Source organism: Dromiciops gliroides, chromosome 5 (assembly GCF_019393635.1).
Source record: "Dromiciops gliroides isolate mDroGli1 chromosome 5, mDroGli1.pri, whole genome shotgun sequence".
Classification (NCBI taxonomy): domain Eukaryota; kingdom Metazoa; phylum Chordata; class Mammalia; order Microbiotheria; family Microbiotheriidae; genus Dromiciops; species Dromiciops gliroides.
The window spans coordinates 83,234,312-83,255,112 of NC_057865.1; the positions used below are offsets into that span (position 1 = coordinate 83,234,312).

At 38.9% G+C, this 20,801-nt stretch overlaps 1 protein-coding gene across 1 annotated transcript in view; it reads left to right on the forward strand.

The window, feature by feature from the left end:
• Positions 1 to 20,801, forward strand: part of PTPRN2 (protein tyrosine phosphatase receptor type N2) — a 1,559,908-nt gene that overhangs the window by 176,605 nt on the left and 1,362,502 nt on the right. The window contains exon 2 of the mRNA XM_043965830.1: positions 14,622 to 14,672. Coding sequence (XP_043821765.1) covers positions 14,622 to 14,672 — 51 coding nt within the window. The remainder of the gene's footprint in view (positions 1 to 14,621; positions 14,673 to 20,801) is intronic.

The following is a 20,801-nucleotide window of genomic DNA, read 5'->3' on the forward strand; positions in this document are numbered from 1 at the left end:
TATTTTAAATTAGCTTGTATTTATATGTTGGGGAGCATATGTGATTTGACAGATCCAAACAATCTCATACTTGAGCTTCATTGCATTAGAGTATTCTTTTGCAGTAATCTGTATCTCTGATTTCCTCTGTGTGGGTGTCTTCTGGTATGGAAATCTTTTGCACCATTACCTATTTGGTCTATAACCCTTGGTCTTAGATGCCTGGGACATTGAGAACTTGTGACCTCTCCAGGGGGCCACAGCAGAACATGAGCTGCCACAATCAGAGGCTGAACTGGAATCCAGTCCTCCTTGACACCAAGGCTAGTTTTCCATCCATGATGTGGGATTGCCTCTCATTCCATCCATTAATGCCCCAATATTTATTTAATTATTCTCCTTTTGCTGGGAATTTAGATTACTTATATATTTTTTCTTTTGCAATTGTAAATGATAATGTTATGAAAATCTCTGGACAGTCAATGATTCAAATAATAAGTATCGGTTAAGCACCTACTATATGCCAGGCATTGGACCATTTGAGTGGTACAAAGACAGAAAAGTAACAATTCTTGACCTCAAGCAACTTACACCCTATTAGAGGAATTTTTATTCTAGACATTCCTTTCTTTCTTTGCTAGTTTTAAAAAATACTTTCAGTGCTTATTCACCATGAATATTTTGGTTGTGGTAAAAGGATATTATTATCTTAGTATATATTGCCAGATTGTTTTCCAAAATGATTCTAGCTTCTAATTCCACTGGTGAATAGCCTCCTCTTTCTCAATAATCCTAAAGTGTACCTGTGGCTTTATAACCCTGCCAACAATGTTTCATTGCTTTTATTTATTCATTTGTATATAAATTGACCAAAACATTGTGGCAATGGGTCAGCTATTGGGGGTTGATTCAGATGACATAAATCCAAATTAGATGACACGCAGAAAAATCTAAGACAGGCAATGATTAATACCTACCCACTGCCTTGGCTCTATATGCTTATTTCTTGATTTTATCATGCCACTTTATTTTTGTCTGCATTTTAGAAAATGAAATGCTAGCTATCATAATGTCTTCCCTCTGATGTACACTTAATGAACTAACTTTAATTACTACTTACTGGAGTGTGCTTATACAAATGTAGCCTATGACCTCTTGGGAGCGTGGTCAATCAGAATGGGCTCACAGTTTTCACTGAGTGTTTACACATTTTGTTGTTGCTCCAGAAAGCTGAGTGAATTTGCAGCCCATTTCTTGAAATCTCCAACTGTGCCCTACTTTTTGAATGGCGTTGGATTTCTGCCACATCCGAACTCCTTCTTAACCATTAGCAGTTTCTGGAATGATAGATATTTAAGAAGTGGAATTTTGTTTTTGTCATTGTTATTCTTGAGGAGGATGAGAGTACATAAAGTTTTTCTTCCCCTTTCTCCCCCCGCCAAAAAAATCACTAGAATGATTTTAGGGTGCATGAATTTTGATTTCAAACCATGAGCTGATTTATTTAAAAGTCAATTCAATAAAGATTTATTAAGTATCTCCTACAGTACATTAGGCCTACTAAAAGTTCTGTCCTCAAAAAGCTTACATTCTACTAGAGGGATGTAATATTTGCATAGGTATGTAGTTAGAGCAGTCAGAGAAAGCCTCACAGATGAGGTGGCACCTGAACTGTGCTTCGAAAGAAAGTAACAATTTTGAGAAGTGGAGATGGAGCCTTCCTTCCTTCCCCCCTTCCTCCTTCCCTCAAAAGTTTGCGATAGTTTATGCAAATGTATAGAGGTAGGAGATAGAATTATGAGTCTGAGGGAAAAACTGTTCAGCTATTTTGGCTTGAATATAAAGCAGATGAATGTGAATAATGTAAAATAAGGATGGAAAGGTAGATTGGACTCAGGTTGCAGAGGATCTTCTGTGCCAGGTTGGGTTTTATGTAAGAGGCAATAGGGACTCACTGAAGGTTTTTGAAAAGGGTAGTAATATTATAACATCCATGCCTTAGAAAGATTATGTTTAGCAGTTTTGTAGATGATGGATTGGAAAAAGGGAAAGGCTAAATGTAGGATGGCCTATAGGAGGGAATCATAGTAGACCAGGTGAGAGGTGATGTGAACCTGAGACAGGATGATTTCCATTTGAGTAGAAAGAAGGGAAAGATGCAAGAAATGTTGTGGAGGTGCAACCAACAGGAATTGGCAACTGTTTGGTGCTAAAAAGAATATAGAATGAATCTACTATTGCAGAGTAGGGTGAGTGGGAGAATTGTATCTTCAATAGAAACAGCAAAGTTTGGAGGAAATTTAAATCCAAAGTTTGGATTCAATAGAAAAGATGATGTGTTCTGTTAAGGATATGCCAAGTTTTAGATGCCAACAGAACTCTACATAGAGAGGTCAAGAAGGCAGCTAGCAACATGAAATTAAGAAGTCAACAGAGGTATTAGGGTTGGATACATAGACCTGGGGGTTGTCCTTTACAGTTGATAATTGAATATATGGAAACATATTACAACACTATGGGAGAAATTGGAGGGGGAGGGAGGGAGGGAGAGGGAGAGGGAGGGGGAGGGGGGGTCCACTGCAGTGTTTTGGGTCATATCAGCACTTAGAGGGTGAGAGATGAATTATGAACTGTCTTATGATGCTGAGAAGAAATAATCAGCTAGTTATAAGGAGAACCAGGAAAAGACCTTTACCCATACAGGAAGAAAAGCTCAAGTCAGGTCAGGTAGGATGATAACTGAGAAAGGAACATCACATTTAGCAATACAAGTTCAGGAGAGTTGTGAGATCTGAAGTCAGATGTCGAAGGACTGGGAAATAAGTATGGGGGTGAGCAAGCTGAGGCAGTACGTGTAAAGTAATTCTAGAAATTTAGCAATGAAAGGGAGGAGAGATATGGGATGATATTGCTTGAGGGGGTGGCACATTAAGTGAAGGGGTTTTTTTTGTAAGGATGGGGAAACTTGAGCATGTTTGTAATGTATGAAAATCTGTGGCTGATTGGGTAAAAACCAACAGATAGAGATTAGAGGGGGAGAGAAATAGGGACACTATGAATGATCTATGAGGAAAAAGCCCTTGAAAGATGCAGTGGGGCAAGGCTGTCAAAGCCCCTGTCGGGCTGTGTGAGGTTGGCAATACACCCAAGTCCTGCCTAAACCAGATTAAAATGTAATTGGAAATATTTAACAAGATAAATAAATACAATGCAACATAGACAATGTTAGTGGTGGTTTTCTAAGTCAATGTGTGGGCCCACAGGGATCCTTATGTTCCATTTAGTGGTATCTGTTTCTATGGCAACACTTCAGTAGGAAATGAAGATCAAGGGCACAATTAGAGGGATTAATCTTGTCTAGAAGGGCCATTCCTTCCTCAGGGAATAGAGCAAACGAGGAGGATGGACTAAGATGTATAAAGGTTTGGAGGTATTGAATTGAGAGACGAAAAACTCATGCTCCACGACCTTGCTTATCTCAAAGTAGGAGACAAAGTTACCTGCAGAGATTAAAAAGATCTTTGGAAGTCATGTGGAAGAACGTTTGGGATAGCTGCTGTATGGGATGTGAAAAAGAGTGCAAATTAGGAAATAACAAAAGGCTTATGATGTTTCACAGTGAGGACTCAGCTGTGATTAGATTACATGAATTTGCAAAGGACCTTGGTGACCTAGTGTTGTAACTTTCCCAAACACCAGCCCCATAGGTGCAGAGGAGGCAGGTGGTGGACATTGTATAGGATTGTGAATAGGCAGGATATGAAGACAGCTAAAGGAATAAAGGAATTCAAGAGGGGAGGACGGTTTGTGGTTGAATTGGTTAATTGTAGAGTGGAATGTAGAGAGGAAGGTGAATCCAGGATAGAGGTAATGAATGAGGAACAGGGGAGAGATAGAGAGGCTGGACTAAACAAGGAAGGTGCAGCTTCATTTACATGGAATGAGGCAAAAGAAGAGATGAAATCCAGGAGAATGGTTTACATTATAGTTTGAGATGATGGAGGTAGTGGCATTTTCGGTAATAGTGAGATTGAGGAGAAAAGAGGATTCAAAGGAAGGGGTTTGGTTGGAGAAAGAAAGTGTGATCCAAATACTTAGTTCCTTATGAAACGAGAGAGAGGCAGAAAAAGAAAGAAACAAAAGCAGGTCTGGAGGCTGGTATCTCACAATATCAAAGGATGGGGTCACTTTTGGGGGCTGCTAGGAAGCACAGTGGCTAGAAAGGTGGGTCTGGAGCCAGGAAGCCTTGTGTTCAAATTGAACCCCATATACTAATGAACTGTGGAACTCTACACAAGTCACTTCACTCTGCTTGTCTCCGTTTCCTCATCTGGTAAAATGGGGACAGTAGCAGCACCTATTTTCTAGGATTGTTGTGAGGATTAAATGAGATGATAATTGTAAGATGCTTAGTAAAGTCCCTGACACAGCTATTAGCTCTCATCACATGAGATAGTCAAATGCAATGAACCTCAAAGTAAGAAAATCTGCCAAGGGATGGTGGCAGAGGGGGAGCCTGGAAATGGTAGAGGGTGGCAAGGATTATGCCACTGACTCAGTGTGTTGGCAAGTGTGTGTGGGGGGGGGTGGGGGGAGAGGGAGAGAGAGATGAGAAGGTTGAATGAGGGAGAGATTGGAGAGGGTAGCCAGTTAGGGTATCATATAGATAATAGTAATAATAGTTAGCATTTATTTGATGTTTTAAGATTTGCCATGCATTGTATATATACTATCACATTTGAACCTTACAACAATCCTGTGAAGTAGGGGCTACTATTTTATTTTTTTGAATGGGGCAGTGAGGGTTAAGTAACTTGCCCAGGGTCACACAGCTAGCATGTGTCAAGTGTCTGAGGCTGGATTTGAACTCAGGTACTCCTGAATCCAAGGCTAGTGCTTTATCTACTTCGACATCTAACTGCTCCATAAGGGGCTATTATTAAACCCATTATGCTTCAATTTGTATTCAGATATCATTAGTTCTTTTCTGTAGATGGATTGCATTTTTTCATAAGTCTTCAGAGTTGTCTTGGATCATTGTATTGCTGAAAATGGCTCAATAATTCACAGCAGATCACCTTACATTGCTGTTATTTTGTATACAGTACATTTAACTTTGCATCACCTCATGTAAGTCTTTCCAGATTTTTTTGATACCATTCTGCTCACCATTTCTTATAGCACAATAGTGTTCCATCATAATCTCATCCCACAATTTGTTCAGCCATTCTCCAATTGATGGGCATCTCCCCAATTTCAAATTCAATTTTTTGGGTTTTTTATCTCTTTTTGGATACGTATCTAGTAGTGGTATTACTAGGTCAAAGAGTATGCATGGTTTTATAGTCCTTTGGCCATAGTTCCAAATTGCTCTACAGAATTTTGAATCAGTTTACAACTTTATCTAAGGTGAGATTTTAACTCAGGTGTTCCTCATTCCAAATCCTAGTGCTCTAACCACTGTACCACCTAGCCTCTCATTTCCATGACCAGAGGAAAATGGAAAGAGTGAACTTTGGGGAGTGGCAGAGGTGAAGCGAAAGTTCAGGTCATGAAAGTTGAGGCTGTTGAACAGACTGAGGGGTAGAAGAATGTTTAATCATGAAGGTCGTAGTTGGAGAGGAGAGAAAGCCAGGGACTGGCCAGTAAAGCCATTAAAATCACCTTTTTTTTATTCCTGTGGAAAGAATCACAGGCCATTCCTAAGGCAAATGGCATAAAGTGTGTCCTCAGTTAAGGGAGGGGAAAGAGGTACCACCCTATAGATAATAGATGGATGCTGGAGGAACACAAGACGGAGGCCAGTGTTTATTCAGTAGATGAAAAGTAAATGTTTGTTGATGGATTAATTGACTGGAGAGGCTGGTAAAGCTGACCCAAGCTGTCAGCCATGAGCTTTTTGTTTTATCTAATTCTTGCTAACTAGGTACTAAACTTTGTTGTTTCTGTGCTTCTGAAGGATTGTAAGTAATATTAGCACCCTCTAAATTTGGCATCCTGGTGCAAAGCCCTAGTCATTCTCTACTAGTTATGACTGATAAACTCATTGAGAAATAAGGGAGAGTGATAAATGAGAAAGATCCCATATATAATGGCCTCTTTCTCTGTCACTCTGTCAGTCTCTCTGTCTCCCTGTCTCTGTCTCGCCCTGCCCCCCCACCCCGTCTCTCTGTCTCTCTCTTGTGCTTTAGTAGAAGGTCTTTGTGAACTAAGGTATCTGTAAAAATGAGGGGTTGGTAGATGATAATAATAAGTATCTAGGTGGGGTAATAGAGAAATTTCACTTTCTAATTTTTGTTCCTTATTTCCTCAGCCTCTGATTTTCCACATTAGAAAGAATATGATTCTATCCTCTTTAGGATTTTGGTGTTGGGAGATAGGTCCTGTAGTTTGAACTTTTGCTGTACATAGCTATTATATTTGGAGGGAAATTATTTAGCCCTTGTGATGTGAAAAAAATCATAGAATCTTAAAATTGATCAGAACCTTAGAACCTTTGACTTATTTTGTGGCAATGAGAGTTAAGTGACTTGCCCAGGGTCACACAGCTAGTAAGTGTCAAGTGTCTGAGACTGGATTTGTACTCAGATCCTCCTGTATCGAGGGCGGGTGCTTTATCCACTGTGCCATCTAGCTGCTCCCCCAACCTCTGAGTCTTGAGGAATTCCCTCAATCCTAAGAGATGGTCATCTAACTTTTGCTTGAAGACTTGAACTTACTAGCTCACAAGACCATTACTGGTGGCTTTAATTGTCTGAGAGTTGTTCTTTCTTTTCTTCAGCTGAAATTTACCTTTTATCACTTCAGAAGTCTATAGGTAGTCATCTTCTCACTAAATATAGACAAAATCAGCCTGCTCCCATTTCTAAATGGAAGCTAGCTCAGTGTTCATCATCTTTTCCATGCTAAACATACCTAGTTTCTTTAATGTTTTCTCATAATGTGCTTTCTGTAATTTTCTCCATCCTAGTTGACCTCCTTTGATCATATTCAAATTGATCAATATCCTTCTTTAAATGTGGTGCCCAGAACAGAATGTAATATTCCACACAAACTTTGGCAAGCATGGAGCACAGTAGGACTATTGCTTCCATTGTTCTGAACATATACTGCTCACTTCAGTCCAGGATGATGTTAGGGTTTTTTTGTTTGTTTTGTTTTTGGCAGTCACATAATATTCCTGGCTTATATTGGGCTTGTGGTCAAATAAAATTCCTAAGGTTGTCTTTTTTCATGTGAACTGCTATTAAACCCAATCTATGCCTGCCCCCCTTCATACATACATACACACATACAGACATACACACATGCACACACTCAAATCTAGGTATACACACCTACAAGATGAGATTATTCTCTCATATGGATCATTTAGTAGGTCTTTGTGAACTATACATTAATCATTCTTTGTTGATGATTCTATCTTTAAAAAATGAAATATTCCTTCATGTTGTGCTTTCTCTCAGTTAGTTAACCCGTCATTAACAGGATGGGCTTCTATGACTCTTGGAATTTCTAGTAAGAATTCCAAATATCCAGCACTAACACCTTTTTTTGGTTTTGCTTATGAAACTGAATTTAAGTAACACACTTAATCTCATATGACAAATTAGTGATAGAGGCCGGAGTGGAACCTCTGTTTTCTCGCTCCCACTCTGGGATTCCTTCCAATGTGAATAATCACCAACTAATTGATATGGTTTATAATTTGGGATTCTTGTCTATTGGTTTTAGGATGCTCTTCTGTTCATCATTATGCTTATACTTGATTCTCTGTAGGCCAAAACTATAAGGATTCTTCTTTAACCACTTTCATTTGAAGCTTTCAAACCACTCTCAAGTAACAGAATTATGTCTCTTGTTTTTCTTTTTCTCATAAAGTGAAAATCAAAAGAAAAATGAATTGCATTTATTGACTAGTTATCTTTTTTGTTACACTAAGAAAAGATGCTGTTTAGATTATTTTTACTGGCAAACAGTTTAGTTTTGTATTTTTTTAAAAGCTATAAATGCACTTGTGGGGACCTTTTCCATATCATTGTATTTCATGTTAGTAGAAAAAAGAGAAACGAATTGTAAATGCAGGACATTTTTCCTTTTAGAATTTTTATCTTGTTCAGTAGTCATTGTTTTAGTGTGTTGAAGTCATTTTAAAGTTTGATTCTGTGTTCCCCCTCCCACATTTGCAGCTTGTTCAAATGAGCAAAAGCAGGAAGTGGAAAGCTGAGCCTCGAAGGGAGATGTACACAAATATAAAACATGCATAAATAACATATGACAAGATTGAATCTGCCTTGACTCATGCCACTGATTTTGCTTAAAGGCTGCCTGAGCCTCTGTCCTGGCCCTTGCTGATTCCTATTGATCCCACACCTACACCATCTCTCATCTGTCCCTTCTTCTCTATTACATCCTGCCATGAATCTGGCTTAAACTATAATAAACTTTTCTAACGCATCTGGTATGTTGTAATGCCTTCTCACCTGGCTGCTCTGCTTCCGATCTCTCCTCTCTCTCTAATCCATTCTTTACACATATGTTGAGATAATCTTAATTCATAACTTTGACCATGTCGCTGTCCTCCTCAAAAACCTTCTGTGACTCCCTATGACCTGCAGACTAGATAAAATATTAATTTTCCATCCTGGTATTTAAGGCTCTTCTTCACTTGACTCTACTCTTTCTTTACAGAATTATCTCCCACTGTCCCACTTCTTGAGTTCTGTTTTTCAACAAAATTGGATTACTAGCTTTTCTTGATTTCTTCTCATAGTCTTCTCCATAAGTATGTGTAGGTTCTTTCTCATGCCGAGGATACAGCTGCTCCTTACATCCGCTGGATAAAATCCTTTTTTTTTCTTTCAGGACTCAGCTAAGGTACAAACCTCTTCTCTGAAGCTTTCCCTGATCTCCTCTAGCCAAAAACATGTTCTAAACTCTCTTAAAAATTTTCTGGAATGCTCAAGCCATTCCCTCTGACATAGTCTATAAACAAGTTGAGTAGAGATGTCTTGATGTACTGGAAGGATCACTGGACTTCCAGTCAAAATTGACTAGTACTAAATACTTAGTACTCATCTGCTTTCAGGAAGTCACTCAAATTCTCAGAGTTCGAATTTTCTAACCTGTAAAATGAGGATAAAATATCTGTAGTACTTATATCACAGGGTTGGTGGGAAGATCCGATGAGATAATGTAGAGCAATGGTTCTCAAAGCTTAGTGTTATGCTTTGCATGTAGGAGGTGCTTAATAAATGTTTATTCCTTGATTAATTGAAAATGTGATCCTTTGGCATTCTCATGACTCTTTCAGGGGGACAAAGGTAAAATTGCTTTCATAATAATACTAAATGATAATACTAACAATAATACTAAAACATTTAAATTGTGAAAATGCCAAATATTGATAGATGATTAACATAAACAAAACTTCTTTGGAGGATTTGCAAAAATTTTTAAGAATGTAAAAGAAGAAAATGAGATCCATTGATGTGTATTAAGGGCTTTATTGGTCACAACATCCCAGTAAGAGGAAGAAGAAATGAAGACCTACCTTTTCTTCCTGAGTCAGCTCTAGTTTCATATCCTTAATGAAATCTGCCTCAATGCTATATTTTTCCTATGAATTCTTATAGCATTTATTCTGCATACCACTGGCTGGATGCTTAAAATATTGTCTTGTATTGCTTATTAACTATGTATGTTGTACGTTTTAACCACTTATGTTTGTATTACATGTATGTTGCATATTTCCCCAACTAGATCATCATCTCTTTGAGAGGAGGAGCTCTGTTGTGCATCTTTGGAGCATTTAGCACAAGGTCAAGAATCTGGAGGAGAGGGGGCAGCTAGGTGGCACAGTGGATAAAACACTGGCCCTGGATTCAGGAGTACCTGAATTCAAATCCGGCCTCAGACACTTGACACTTACTAGCTGTGTGACCTTGGGCAAGTCACTTAAACCCCCCATTGCCTGCAAAAAACAAAAAAGAATCTTGAGTAGAGGTTCTCAGTAGATGATTATTGATGAGTGAGATGAAGACTGATGCCATCCCCTCCCTGCTCTCCATCCTCTTGGTCCTGGCTTGAGAAGTTTTGACATTTGGAGATGTGCACATCTCATATCCACATGTTTATTTTAATGTATGAGTCTTGCATATAATAGAAAGACAATTTGCTTACTCCATGGCTATGTTCTTTGGTGCTCAGACTTGCATTTTAGAAGTGAATTTCCAGTTAAGCATAGGTATATTCACGTGTGTATATTTGTATGTGTACAATGAAAATTGTGTTAAGTGCTTATATTTTGGTTATTTAATTGAAATGTATGATGTCTGATAATCTTAACATCAACTGAGTTTTTTTCAATCCTACATCTCATAGAATTAACAGCTGAAATTAGTACACTTGTGGGAAGGTTTTTGTTACTTTAGAGAGAAAGTACTTGGAATCATTTAGTCCTTTAGTTTTAGGGTAGCTCTAACATACTCTCTGACATATGCCAAGGATGGGATGTGGCAGCCACTGCTGATTTGGAGAATGAAATGTATCTAAGGCATTGGAGTGCACAGGTTGAGCTAAGTGTCTGGTAGACAAAATGTCTCTTCCTTTCTCCTGATGATTTATGGTCATAATTACTATTAGTAGGTGGTTGGTATTTAAAATGAAATATGGTCCTCCTTCATGTTAGAACAAATAACAACACACATCAATTAGCAGTGAAATTAGCATATTGACTGGCTGGGTGAAATATGCATAACATTTGCAACTCTAATAATAAATAACTTGAAATATTGTGGTTACTTATTTTTTTTTTTACTCCAGGGTGGATGAGGGGGATCTCTGATTCGCTGTCTATTTGATTTCTCCAGAATAGGAAATCCATGGATAACAGGTTGGGGCTGTTCCAAATTTAGGATCAGAGGGTTAATTGTAATGTGTGACTTATTCTAAGCTGGTTTTTGCTATTATTTGTTCAACTGTGAAATGAAAGCAGTGGACTAGATGGCTCCTGGGGTTCCACTTTAAATCTGTGCTCCTATGTGGACCATGATTAAAGTAGAATGCCTTTTCTATGGAAGTATCTAGGGGATCATACTAAGAATATTACTATATTTTACTAAGAGTATTACTACATATACATGTAATAGGCTAAATCAACCAATCACCCACAAACATTTATGAAGTAGCTCCTGTGTTTCAGGCACTGTACTAGGCTCTGAGTATACTATCAAATACAATAAATGAAACACTCCCTACTAAATATAGAGAGAATTTATATTCCAAAATAAAAAAATACATTCAAAGTAGTTTATTACAAGGTGGTTCTAGAGAGATCACACACTCACAGTTGATTAGATCAGGAAATACATCATATCTAAATTTCACATCTCTGTCACATTAAGCCATCTGTCCTTTTATTTGCTTTCCATCTATTGCATTTCCCTGAATCCTCCAAAATCTTTTTGCAGGGTTGGAAAAATGAGCTAATCATACCGAATGTGTTGAGGGCACAGATGTCCTGGAGGGGAAAAAAAGTCTTCTGGACTCTAGGTGGGCTTCACAGGAAGAAGCAGTAAGGCCTTGGAGCAATATATCCCAAATGAACAGTAGATCCCTGGGAGTGGGGCTGAGGGGGCTGGGAGGGAGAAATCAACCCAGAGTTATTGCATGAGGGTTAAGAATGTGTGTCTGCACTGAGTTCCAGCAGAATATACTGCCTTGCTTCACACCTGTAGGTACTGTTATTTTTTAAGTATATATGAAAGCTGTTGTGGTTAAGAGAATACTAGAATACATAGCTCTTTACAAGTGTTATGGAATTTATAGTAGCTTTTTTCATGCATTTTCTCAATCTACAGATGATAAGAAGGCAACGATTATTCAGTAGGAATCTCAAACATTTTTTTGAATGAATTAGGAGTTTTCCTACTCAAAAAAATGAACACAGCTAAAAAAGTAGAAAACCTGGCTAACCAATGATTTCAGGTCTTTTGTAATGACTGATTACTGTCTCATGGGTTACATTTCAAAGCATCACAAATTGTTATGAACATTTATTTTGTAATGTCAGTGCTTGGAAGGAACCTCAGAGATTCTCTTGGTCAACAACCTAATTTTACAGATGAGGAAACAACTTCTGCTTGGCACCCTTTTCTTTATTCTTTGTTTGCCTTTTTGGTTTCCTCTTTCTCTTCCTTTTTCTCCTTTTCTTTCCTCCTATCTTCTGTTCTTGTTCTTGTCTCAGTCCTCAGCCCTTATTTCTGGCCTATGCCTTCACCCTTCCAATGCTTCACTGCATATGGATTAGCCCTGGTTGTTTTTGTTGTTCAGTAGTTTCAGTTGTGTCCAACTCTTCATGTTTTGGTTCTGTCACTTTGTGATTGTGGGCAAATCAACGAAACTCTTTAGGGCTCAGTTTCCTAATGTAAGATGGGAGTGGGGGTCCCTTATAGTTCTAGGCACATAGAAGTCACTGTCCATTTTGATACAGTTGGTGAGCATGACACTGATCTTGGACTGATCCATGAATTACATGGAGAGCTGGAAGGGACTGCAGGGGTCATCCAGTCTGACTCTCATATTCTGTGGAGGAAGAATTGAGGCTCACAGCAGTGAAGTGATTTGCCCAAAGTCACACAAGGTGTAAATGGCAGAGACAGAATTTGAGCTGAAGTTTTCTGATCTCAAATCAAACATTGTTTCCACTGTACTTTACTCCCACATAGCAAAAGGGTGACTAGACTTTATCTCTACCTCTAAGCATCTTTGTGTTCCAGGGCAGGCCAAGTATGCAGTTAAAGTATGAAAGAATGTTCTTCATTATCATTGGTCCTCTCAAGATTTATGTGGTTGGAGCCCCTGAACCAAAGGTTTTTTAATGTGGAGTCTGTGAACCTATTTTTTAAAAAAAACAAACATTTATTTATTATTAACATTTTTAAAAAAATTGAATTCTAAATTCTCTCCCTCCTTCCAGCTCCTCCTCCCCTTTAAGAAGTCAAGCAAGAAGATACCCATATACATGTAAAATCATGCAAAACATATTTACATATTATCCATGTCACAAATGCACGAAAAATAAAGAAATGAGAAAATCATACTCCAATTTGCATTCAGCCTTCATCAATTCTCTCTCTGGAGAAGGATAGCAATTTTCAACACAAATCCTTTTGAATTGTCTTGGATCACTGTATTGATCAGAGTAGCTAAGTCTTTCACAGTTGATTGTCATTGCAGTATTGCTGTTATTGTGTTCAATGATCTCCTGGTTCTGCTTACCTCAATTTGTATCAGTTTGTATAGGTCTTTTTTTATGAAACCATCCCCCTTGTGATTGTAAATAGTACAATAGTGTTCTATCACAATCATGTATTAGAACTTGCTCTGCTATTCCCCAATTAATGAATATCCCCTGAATTTCCAATAATTTGCCACCACAAAGAGAGCTACTGCAAATATTTGTGTACACATAGGTCCTTTTCTTTGGTCTCTTTGAGATACAGACCTAATAATGGTGTTGCTGAGTCAAAGGATATGCACAGTTTTATAGCTCTTTGGGCATAGTTCCAAATTGTTTCTAGAATGGATGGAGCAGTCTGTGAACTTACTTAAAATAAATTGGTAACTATTTTAACATAATTGATTTCCTTTGCAATCTTCTGGATTTTATTTATCCTATTATTTTGTTTATGCATTAACAATGTTATTCTGAGGTGATCCATAGGCTTCATTAGAAGGTCCATGGCTCAAAGTTGGTTAGGGACCACTGCCTTAGATACTCTATTCTTATCAACTTTAGGATCAAACATAAAACCACTTGTTTGGTATTCAAAGCCCTTTATAACCTGCTGCGTTCCTGCCTTTCCAGTTTTCGTATGCCTTCTCTACCCTCTTCACACCACCATGTACTTTCTGATATATTTACACTGGCTTCCTTCCTGTTCCTTGCACAAAAGAGATACCATCTCTTGACTGTATTTTCGGTGGCTATTCAAGGTGCTTGGAATTCTCTCCCCCTCTTCTCCATCTCCTGGCTTCACAGCTAAAACCCCACATTTTACAAGAATTCTTTCTTGGTCCTCCTTAACCTTATTGCCCTCACTCTGAAATGATCTCCAACTTATTGTGTATATCTTGTTTGTATGTAGCTTACTCTGTCGTATTTCTCAGTAGATTGTGAGCTCCTTCAGAGCAGGGTCTGTTATTCATTTTGTCTCTATACATCCCTAGTGCTTTGCACAGTGCTGAGTACATAGTGAGTGTTTAATAAATGCTTGCTGACTTTTGACAACTGACTAGTCTTTGTCCCTTTGTACTGCATGGGTTAAAGGGAAAATTTGGATTAGAGAAATTGGTATGAATTCTCTGGTGATGGAAAGATGTTGGTAGGAATGGTTTTTTCAAACAGAGACTCGAGTTGTTAGCATATTCTTTCAGTTTATGGGGGGAAGCGGAAGTAGACATTAGACTGGAAAGAATCAAACAAAAGGGAGTGTTTAATATTTTCCCCCTGTTATTTATCACAGCTGGGGAAGCCAAACATCTACCTTGAGTTGGCGCATTAATACCCAGAGAAGTCTGTTACTTTGACGATCCTTTTCCTGGTCCTAATCTACCTTTCTCTTTCTTCTTCTCAATAGGCTGTTTGTTTGAGGATGACCTTTGCAGACCATTTGAAATCTGTGTAAATGGTGAGTAGGAAGTCCCTGGCTAATTGATTTTGGCTCCTGCATGTGCACTCTGCTAACTTGAGAGCAGTCCTACCCATGTTGGAAGAGGGCTAGGAGAAAGGAGGGGAGGGGGGTTTTCCTTTGGGGCAGATAGTTGGGTGGAGAACATTCTCTTGGCTTAATTTTGCTTATGTCCAATATGACTAAAAAAAATAGAAAGGATAGAACCTTCCCTGGATGCAGTTGCAGGGACAGGAAGATGGAGAATCAATGGAAATGAAAAATGTTCTCTTAAAAACACACTGCGGTATAATCTGCCAGCAATTGCAAGCTCTCCTTCAAGGCCTCTGTAGTAGGGACTGGTAGAGCCTAGTGCCTTCTAAGATGGACTTTTTTGCCATAAAAAGAGAGAATTGATCTGGATGGAATATATGCCTCCTCTGGGCTTTTGCCATTCAGGTTTTTATTTTGTTCCCTCCTTAAACAGTTGAGTTTCATTTCAGTGAATTTTTGCACCTTCCAGATGTCTGCATGTTATTCCTTCCTTCTTTTTTCTCCTCCTTCTACTAAACAAGGCAGCAGACGTGGCACTGTGCATGAGTAGGTAGGGATCAAAGTCTCTTAAATGTGGCAGATGAAATGTAGATAGCAGGAAGAGCTTTCGTATCCTGCACACAGTATCTTATTGTATTGGGCTGTGTAAACACAACCTTTTATTTATAGTAACATGTCGAAGGAGGAATTGGTATTGTATCCTGTTGCCTTTAGAGAAATATGATAGAGAGGCATGTCTGGTAGCAGTAAATGTTAACTATGGAGGATGGGATGGCTCCCTTTTAAAAGTAAGGATGGAGGGGAACTAGGTGGCACAGTGGATTAAAGCACCGGCTCTGGATTCAGGAGGACCTGAGTCAGATTCAGCCTCTGACACTTGACACTTACTAGCCGTGTGACCTGGGCAAGTCACTTAACCCTCATTGTGCAAAAGAAAGAAAAGTTAGGATGGTTGACCCACACCCTCCAAAAGGAATCTTTTCTGTCAGACCCCCTTTTATAAAAAGCGTATTGAGTATATTCTATTCACAAGGGCCCCTCTTCTCTGTTGACTGGCTGCCTAGCCTGGCTTGTCTCCTCACCTAGATTATGACTGTGGAAAGAATTTTCAAGCCCCAAAGCCAGGTTCAAGCCCAGCCTTAACTACTGACAGCCTATATCCCTTAATCTCTCCGAAGTGCATTTTCCCTATCTGTAAAATGTGAGGATTGTACTTGACTTCCAAGGTCTCTTTCTCTCCTATTCTTTTCTAAAATAAAAGGCATGCTGAATTTCTACAAGGATTGAGCTCATATCAGGAGCCAAGTGTAGTTCTTTTCTTAGGTAAACATGGGTGGAGGTAGAACAAAAGCCTCCTGTTTGTGGCAGACGATTGTCCAGCTGCCTCTAACAAAGTGCCTCCTTCCTGTCAGGCTTGTCTTGATTGCTGGCTGACTTGCCAGCCAGACTGGTCATTCTGAAACACCTGCAACTGAAGTCCTTTCTTCAGCAGATGGAGGATGATTTGATTATTTGAGTGGACCATTTCTTTCTCCCTCATCTAAGCTTTGAAAAATGGGTTGGCTGTGCTTTTAACTTGGGCATCCATCTGAGAAAGGTCCCATAAAGGGAAAAAGAGATTCAGAGACTTATTAGGCCACTTTTCCTAGAGATGGTTAGAGATCATAAAAACTTTAAAGGAGGAATGGACTATTTTTGGTTGTCTGTGGCCTGGAAGCTGATTAAATAGCAGATGCTGGCAAAATTCTGATCCACAGTTGTTCTCATAGGGGAAATGGGGTCAGTGGCTGGAAAAAAAAACAAACAAAAAACCAGAAACAAAATTAATGACCATTTTCAAGGTTTACTTTCAAGGGGAGTTTTGTCATAATTTTGACAGATGGTGACCCGTGTTAGCAATGACCATATCAAAAATTCTTTTCCTGGTGAGGTTGCAAGATGGTGATAGAAAATAATCATAATAGCTATCATTCATATAGCACTTTAAGGTTTGTGAAAACACTTTAAATGCATTATCTCGTTTGAACCTCTGGTTGAGCATGTGAGAGGTTTTGTTTTGTTTTTGGTCTAAACCTGTGTTTCTTACTTGGTGTAAGTGACTCTTCTGTAACCAAGGGTATACTGGAAACTATGTTTGGGGAGGGAGGGAGAGGGAGGAAGGGGGAAAAAGAGAGCTGGTTGTTAAATTTTCATTGTGAGTATTCACACCCCAGAAGTCAGCAAGTACTACAGATTGGGGCTTGGTTTATTGTTTTGTTAATTGTCTAGATTTAAGTGAGGGAGAAAATAATGCAGATTAAACTTAAAACTGCTTCCTGTACCTTCTTTCATTTTAGAAGCTGGTTGTTAAACATTTACCACAAAAGAGGGTCTAAAAAACTGTCCAGGGTGCTGAGTGATTAGTGATTTGCCCAAAATATTGAAGCTGTCTATGCTAGGGCTTTTTTTTTTTTTTTTGACCCCGTGGCCGGTCACTATTACCTATTCTGTGCTGCTTGTAATATAGGAGGTTCCGTGGATATCGATACCCCTCATTTTACAGATGAGGCAAATGAGATACAGAGAGGTTAAATGACTTGCCCTGTGGTCACACAAGTAGTGAGTTGTGAGAGGTGGATTTGAAATCCAGTCAGTTACATACAAGTTCCTTGAGGGCAGGATCTGTTTAACTTTTTTCTATCTCCAGTGCAGGCTTGCACAATGCCTGCACTATAAAAAGCATTTATCAAATGACTGTTGAATTGAACTGAACTGTAATTCAGCTCCAAGTTTAGATCACCAGCCACTATCCCACGCCTTCCTGATCTTAAATTATGAGACTAGCTAAATCTGGCCCCATGTTACTTGTATTATTAAGGCCCCCTGGGTACCTGAGAAGTTTTCTGGGGGAAATCAAGGAACCTTCTCCTTGGAAACTAACCAAAGGATAGACACACCTAAAGAGTAAGCAGCATCCTCTGGACTGAGTTAGCTCCAGGGACCACCCCACCTTCATTTCAGTGTCCCCTACCCCTCCACCCCCTCAGGGAGATAAGATTAGATGTGACTGCTGCCTTTGTGGCATGAGGGGGACAGAGATGGCTTGAGAGCTCAGAGCCTTATTATATATCCTCTCACCCAACTTCCGCAGCCACCACAGTGCGAGGATGGTCCTCCTCCAATAAGGGAACTTTCCCACAGTGAGATGATCCACTCAATGGACACTATCGGTCCTCTATAAAGTATTTGCCTGTCTCCTGCTCGAGGAGATAGGTATCTCAGAGAGCCCATGCCTCTTGTGCCATGCCTTCTCCCCACCAGAAGTGCAAGGACTTCTCTCTTGGTTTCCTTTCTCTAGCACCCTAAACAAACTATTATTTTACTCTAATTGGGATTTGTGTGCAAGAGGGTGTAATTCGTTAAAGAGGAATTCCCAAGTACCCTTACCCCTAACCCCCACCGATTTCTCTGATGACAGTATGAATACTATCAGGATCATAGATTTCAAAAGGAAGTGTTGGGATCCTCTAGACCCAAGGTTTAAGAAGCTTTTTCCTCTCATGACCCCTTTTACCAAGAAATTTTTATGCAACCCCCTGGTATATTGGCTATATAAAAGATGGATATACATTTTTACTGTTGCCAGATTTTTTTGAGACCACCACATTCAGTTACACAACCACATATGGAGTTGCAACCCACAGTTTAAGAAGCTATGCCCTAGACTAGGCCTCTGATTTTTATAGCTGATTTAATTGAAGCACTAGAAAGAAACAAGGGAGTCATTCAAGGTTATGTAGGTAGGGGCAACTGAGTCAGAATTTGAACACACATCCTCCGACTCCAAATCTTACTACTTCACAGTGCTGCCTTTGCTACCATCCTGGTAAATTGATTCTGTGCTGTTTCTCTTGGGTCCAAGGGGACTTGGGCTCTATGAAAGAAACAAGTCTCTAGTTGGATTTGTCCATCTCTAACCAGTGGTTGGGCAGAAGTCTAGTCACCAGAGGCAGCCATAAATCTGAAGACCTTGCAAAGGCAGTAGAAATTCTATTTTATTTTTGTTTTCTCTTTAAGATTCTTCTGTAACACAAACTACCCCTTTTTCTGGCCATCAAGTCTAATTCTCTCTTGTATGTTTGTGGATTAACTCATCCAGTTCTTGTATTGATGCAATTTTCTCCATTTTCTCATACTCAGATGTGGCAGAGTAATTATTAAGAAGCTAGGTAGTGTGTGGTGTGTGTGTGTTGATTTGTTGCATGAGTAGCATCAACAAGAGAAAAGAACCCTATAATCTACCTTTGCCCATCACCTTTCTTTGCCTTTGTACTATGGAATTATACTGATATTAGATTAAGATGAAAGCTTTGTATTCCTTGGAAAGAAAAGGCAATTTTCATGTAAATACATTCATACACCTGATTTGGGGAAACAGATAGTACTTAGAATTATTTTTAGCACCATTTAGGCCTACAAAGCAACAAAACTGGTCTTATAAAATTGTACTCTTTGCTTCATTGATGTGGAATAATAAAACAGAAATGCATACTGTCTTTGAAAGGACTTCAGATTTATGGTTGCCATTGGTGACTGGGCAGTTCAGCTAGTCACGAGATTGAGGCAGATAGACTTATCCAGTGTATACTTGTTCATTTCATGGATTTTGAATTTTCCTTGGATCAGAGAGGACGTGCAGATGCAAATGCTGATAATGGATAAAGGTCTTCCCTCAAAAGGAGATAGAAGCAGGGACCATCTAGCAAACTCTTTTATATCTGGCTCTGAGTACAAAGATTTTTATCTCTGCCCTTTGGCATCGATCTATTGGCTATTAGATTCTTTAAATAACCACTCATCCTGATTCTTATTGTTTCCTCTGAGTTAGTATTAAAAAACCCTCTAAGTTAGTATTAAAAATGCCTTAACTTCCCTGGGAGCTGGCCTTGCACTTAACTCTACCTTGAGGGATTGCATATGGCAATATTTAAATCTTGGACCACCCTTAAAATTCACAAATACTGATTAAGAGTCTATTAAATAGGTGTTAGGCATAGAAAGACATAAATGAAACCTCTTTGCCTTCAGAAGCTAGCTTGTTTCTCTCCCTCACTGTCAGTAAATTTCATGTTGCCCACTGTCACTCCTTGTATTTTTTTGAGAATTCTGCTATCATCTGAAAGTGAACAGAAATAGGAAGTGAATCTGCAGCAAGTAAAGCCCATCCTTTGCGCACTGAATTTTGAAAAGATGGACAATGTTCCTTCTTTGGGATTATCCGTCCTCTAGGCCCCTCTGTTAGTCTGCATCATCTACAATAGTCTGTTTTTCTATTCCTTAGTTTTTCAGATAATCTGCACCAAAATTTTTGTTATCTTTCATCTCATTTTACTGCACATTTAAGATCTCTCTCTCTCTCCTCTCTCCTCTATATATATATAATAAATGTACACTAATATACATATGTCTGTCTGTTCTGTCTATCTGTCTATTCATCTATCTTAATTATACATCTAGGTGATTGTAGTGGATAGAGTACTGGTCCTGGAGTCAGAAAACACAATATCTAATCTGACCGCAGACATTACTACCTGTGTGACACTGAGCGAGTCACTTAATCCTCTTTGCCTTAGTCTATCTCATCTGTAAATGAGCTGGAGAAGAAAATGACAACACTACTCCAGTACTCTTTGCCAAGAAAACCCTGAATGGGGTTTAAAGAGTTGGACACCACTGAACAACAAAAACAAATATGTGTGTATTCACATTTACAGTTAGTAAATATTTCTAGTTATGTACCTGTTCTTAGGATGTGATCAGTGCCTTTTCTCCTAATAGGTGAAAGCTTCAAAGTACTATATCATTCCCTATGACTGCAGATGACTCAGTGAAACCAGCTCCCACAAATAATTGAATATAGAGGCAGGTTTGTAGTTTCATTAAGACAAGCCTCATCGGCATTCATTTAAATGTACTACATATAGACTTATTAAGTAAGACTAAATTGGAATCAGTGCTTTAAGATTATCATTCTCATAAAAAACTCAAGTAAACCATTATGTACCAGTGTTTCAGTTTTATACAAGCAAGTAGCCATGACACAGAGGAGATAGACAT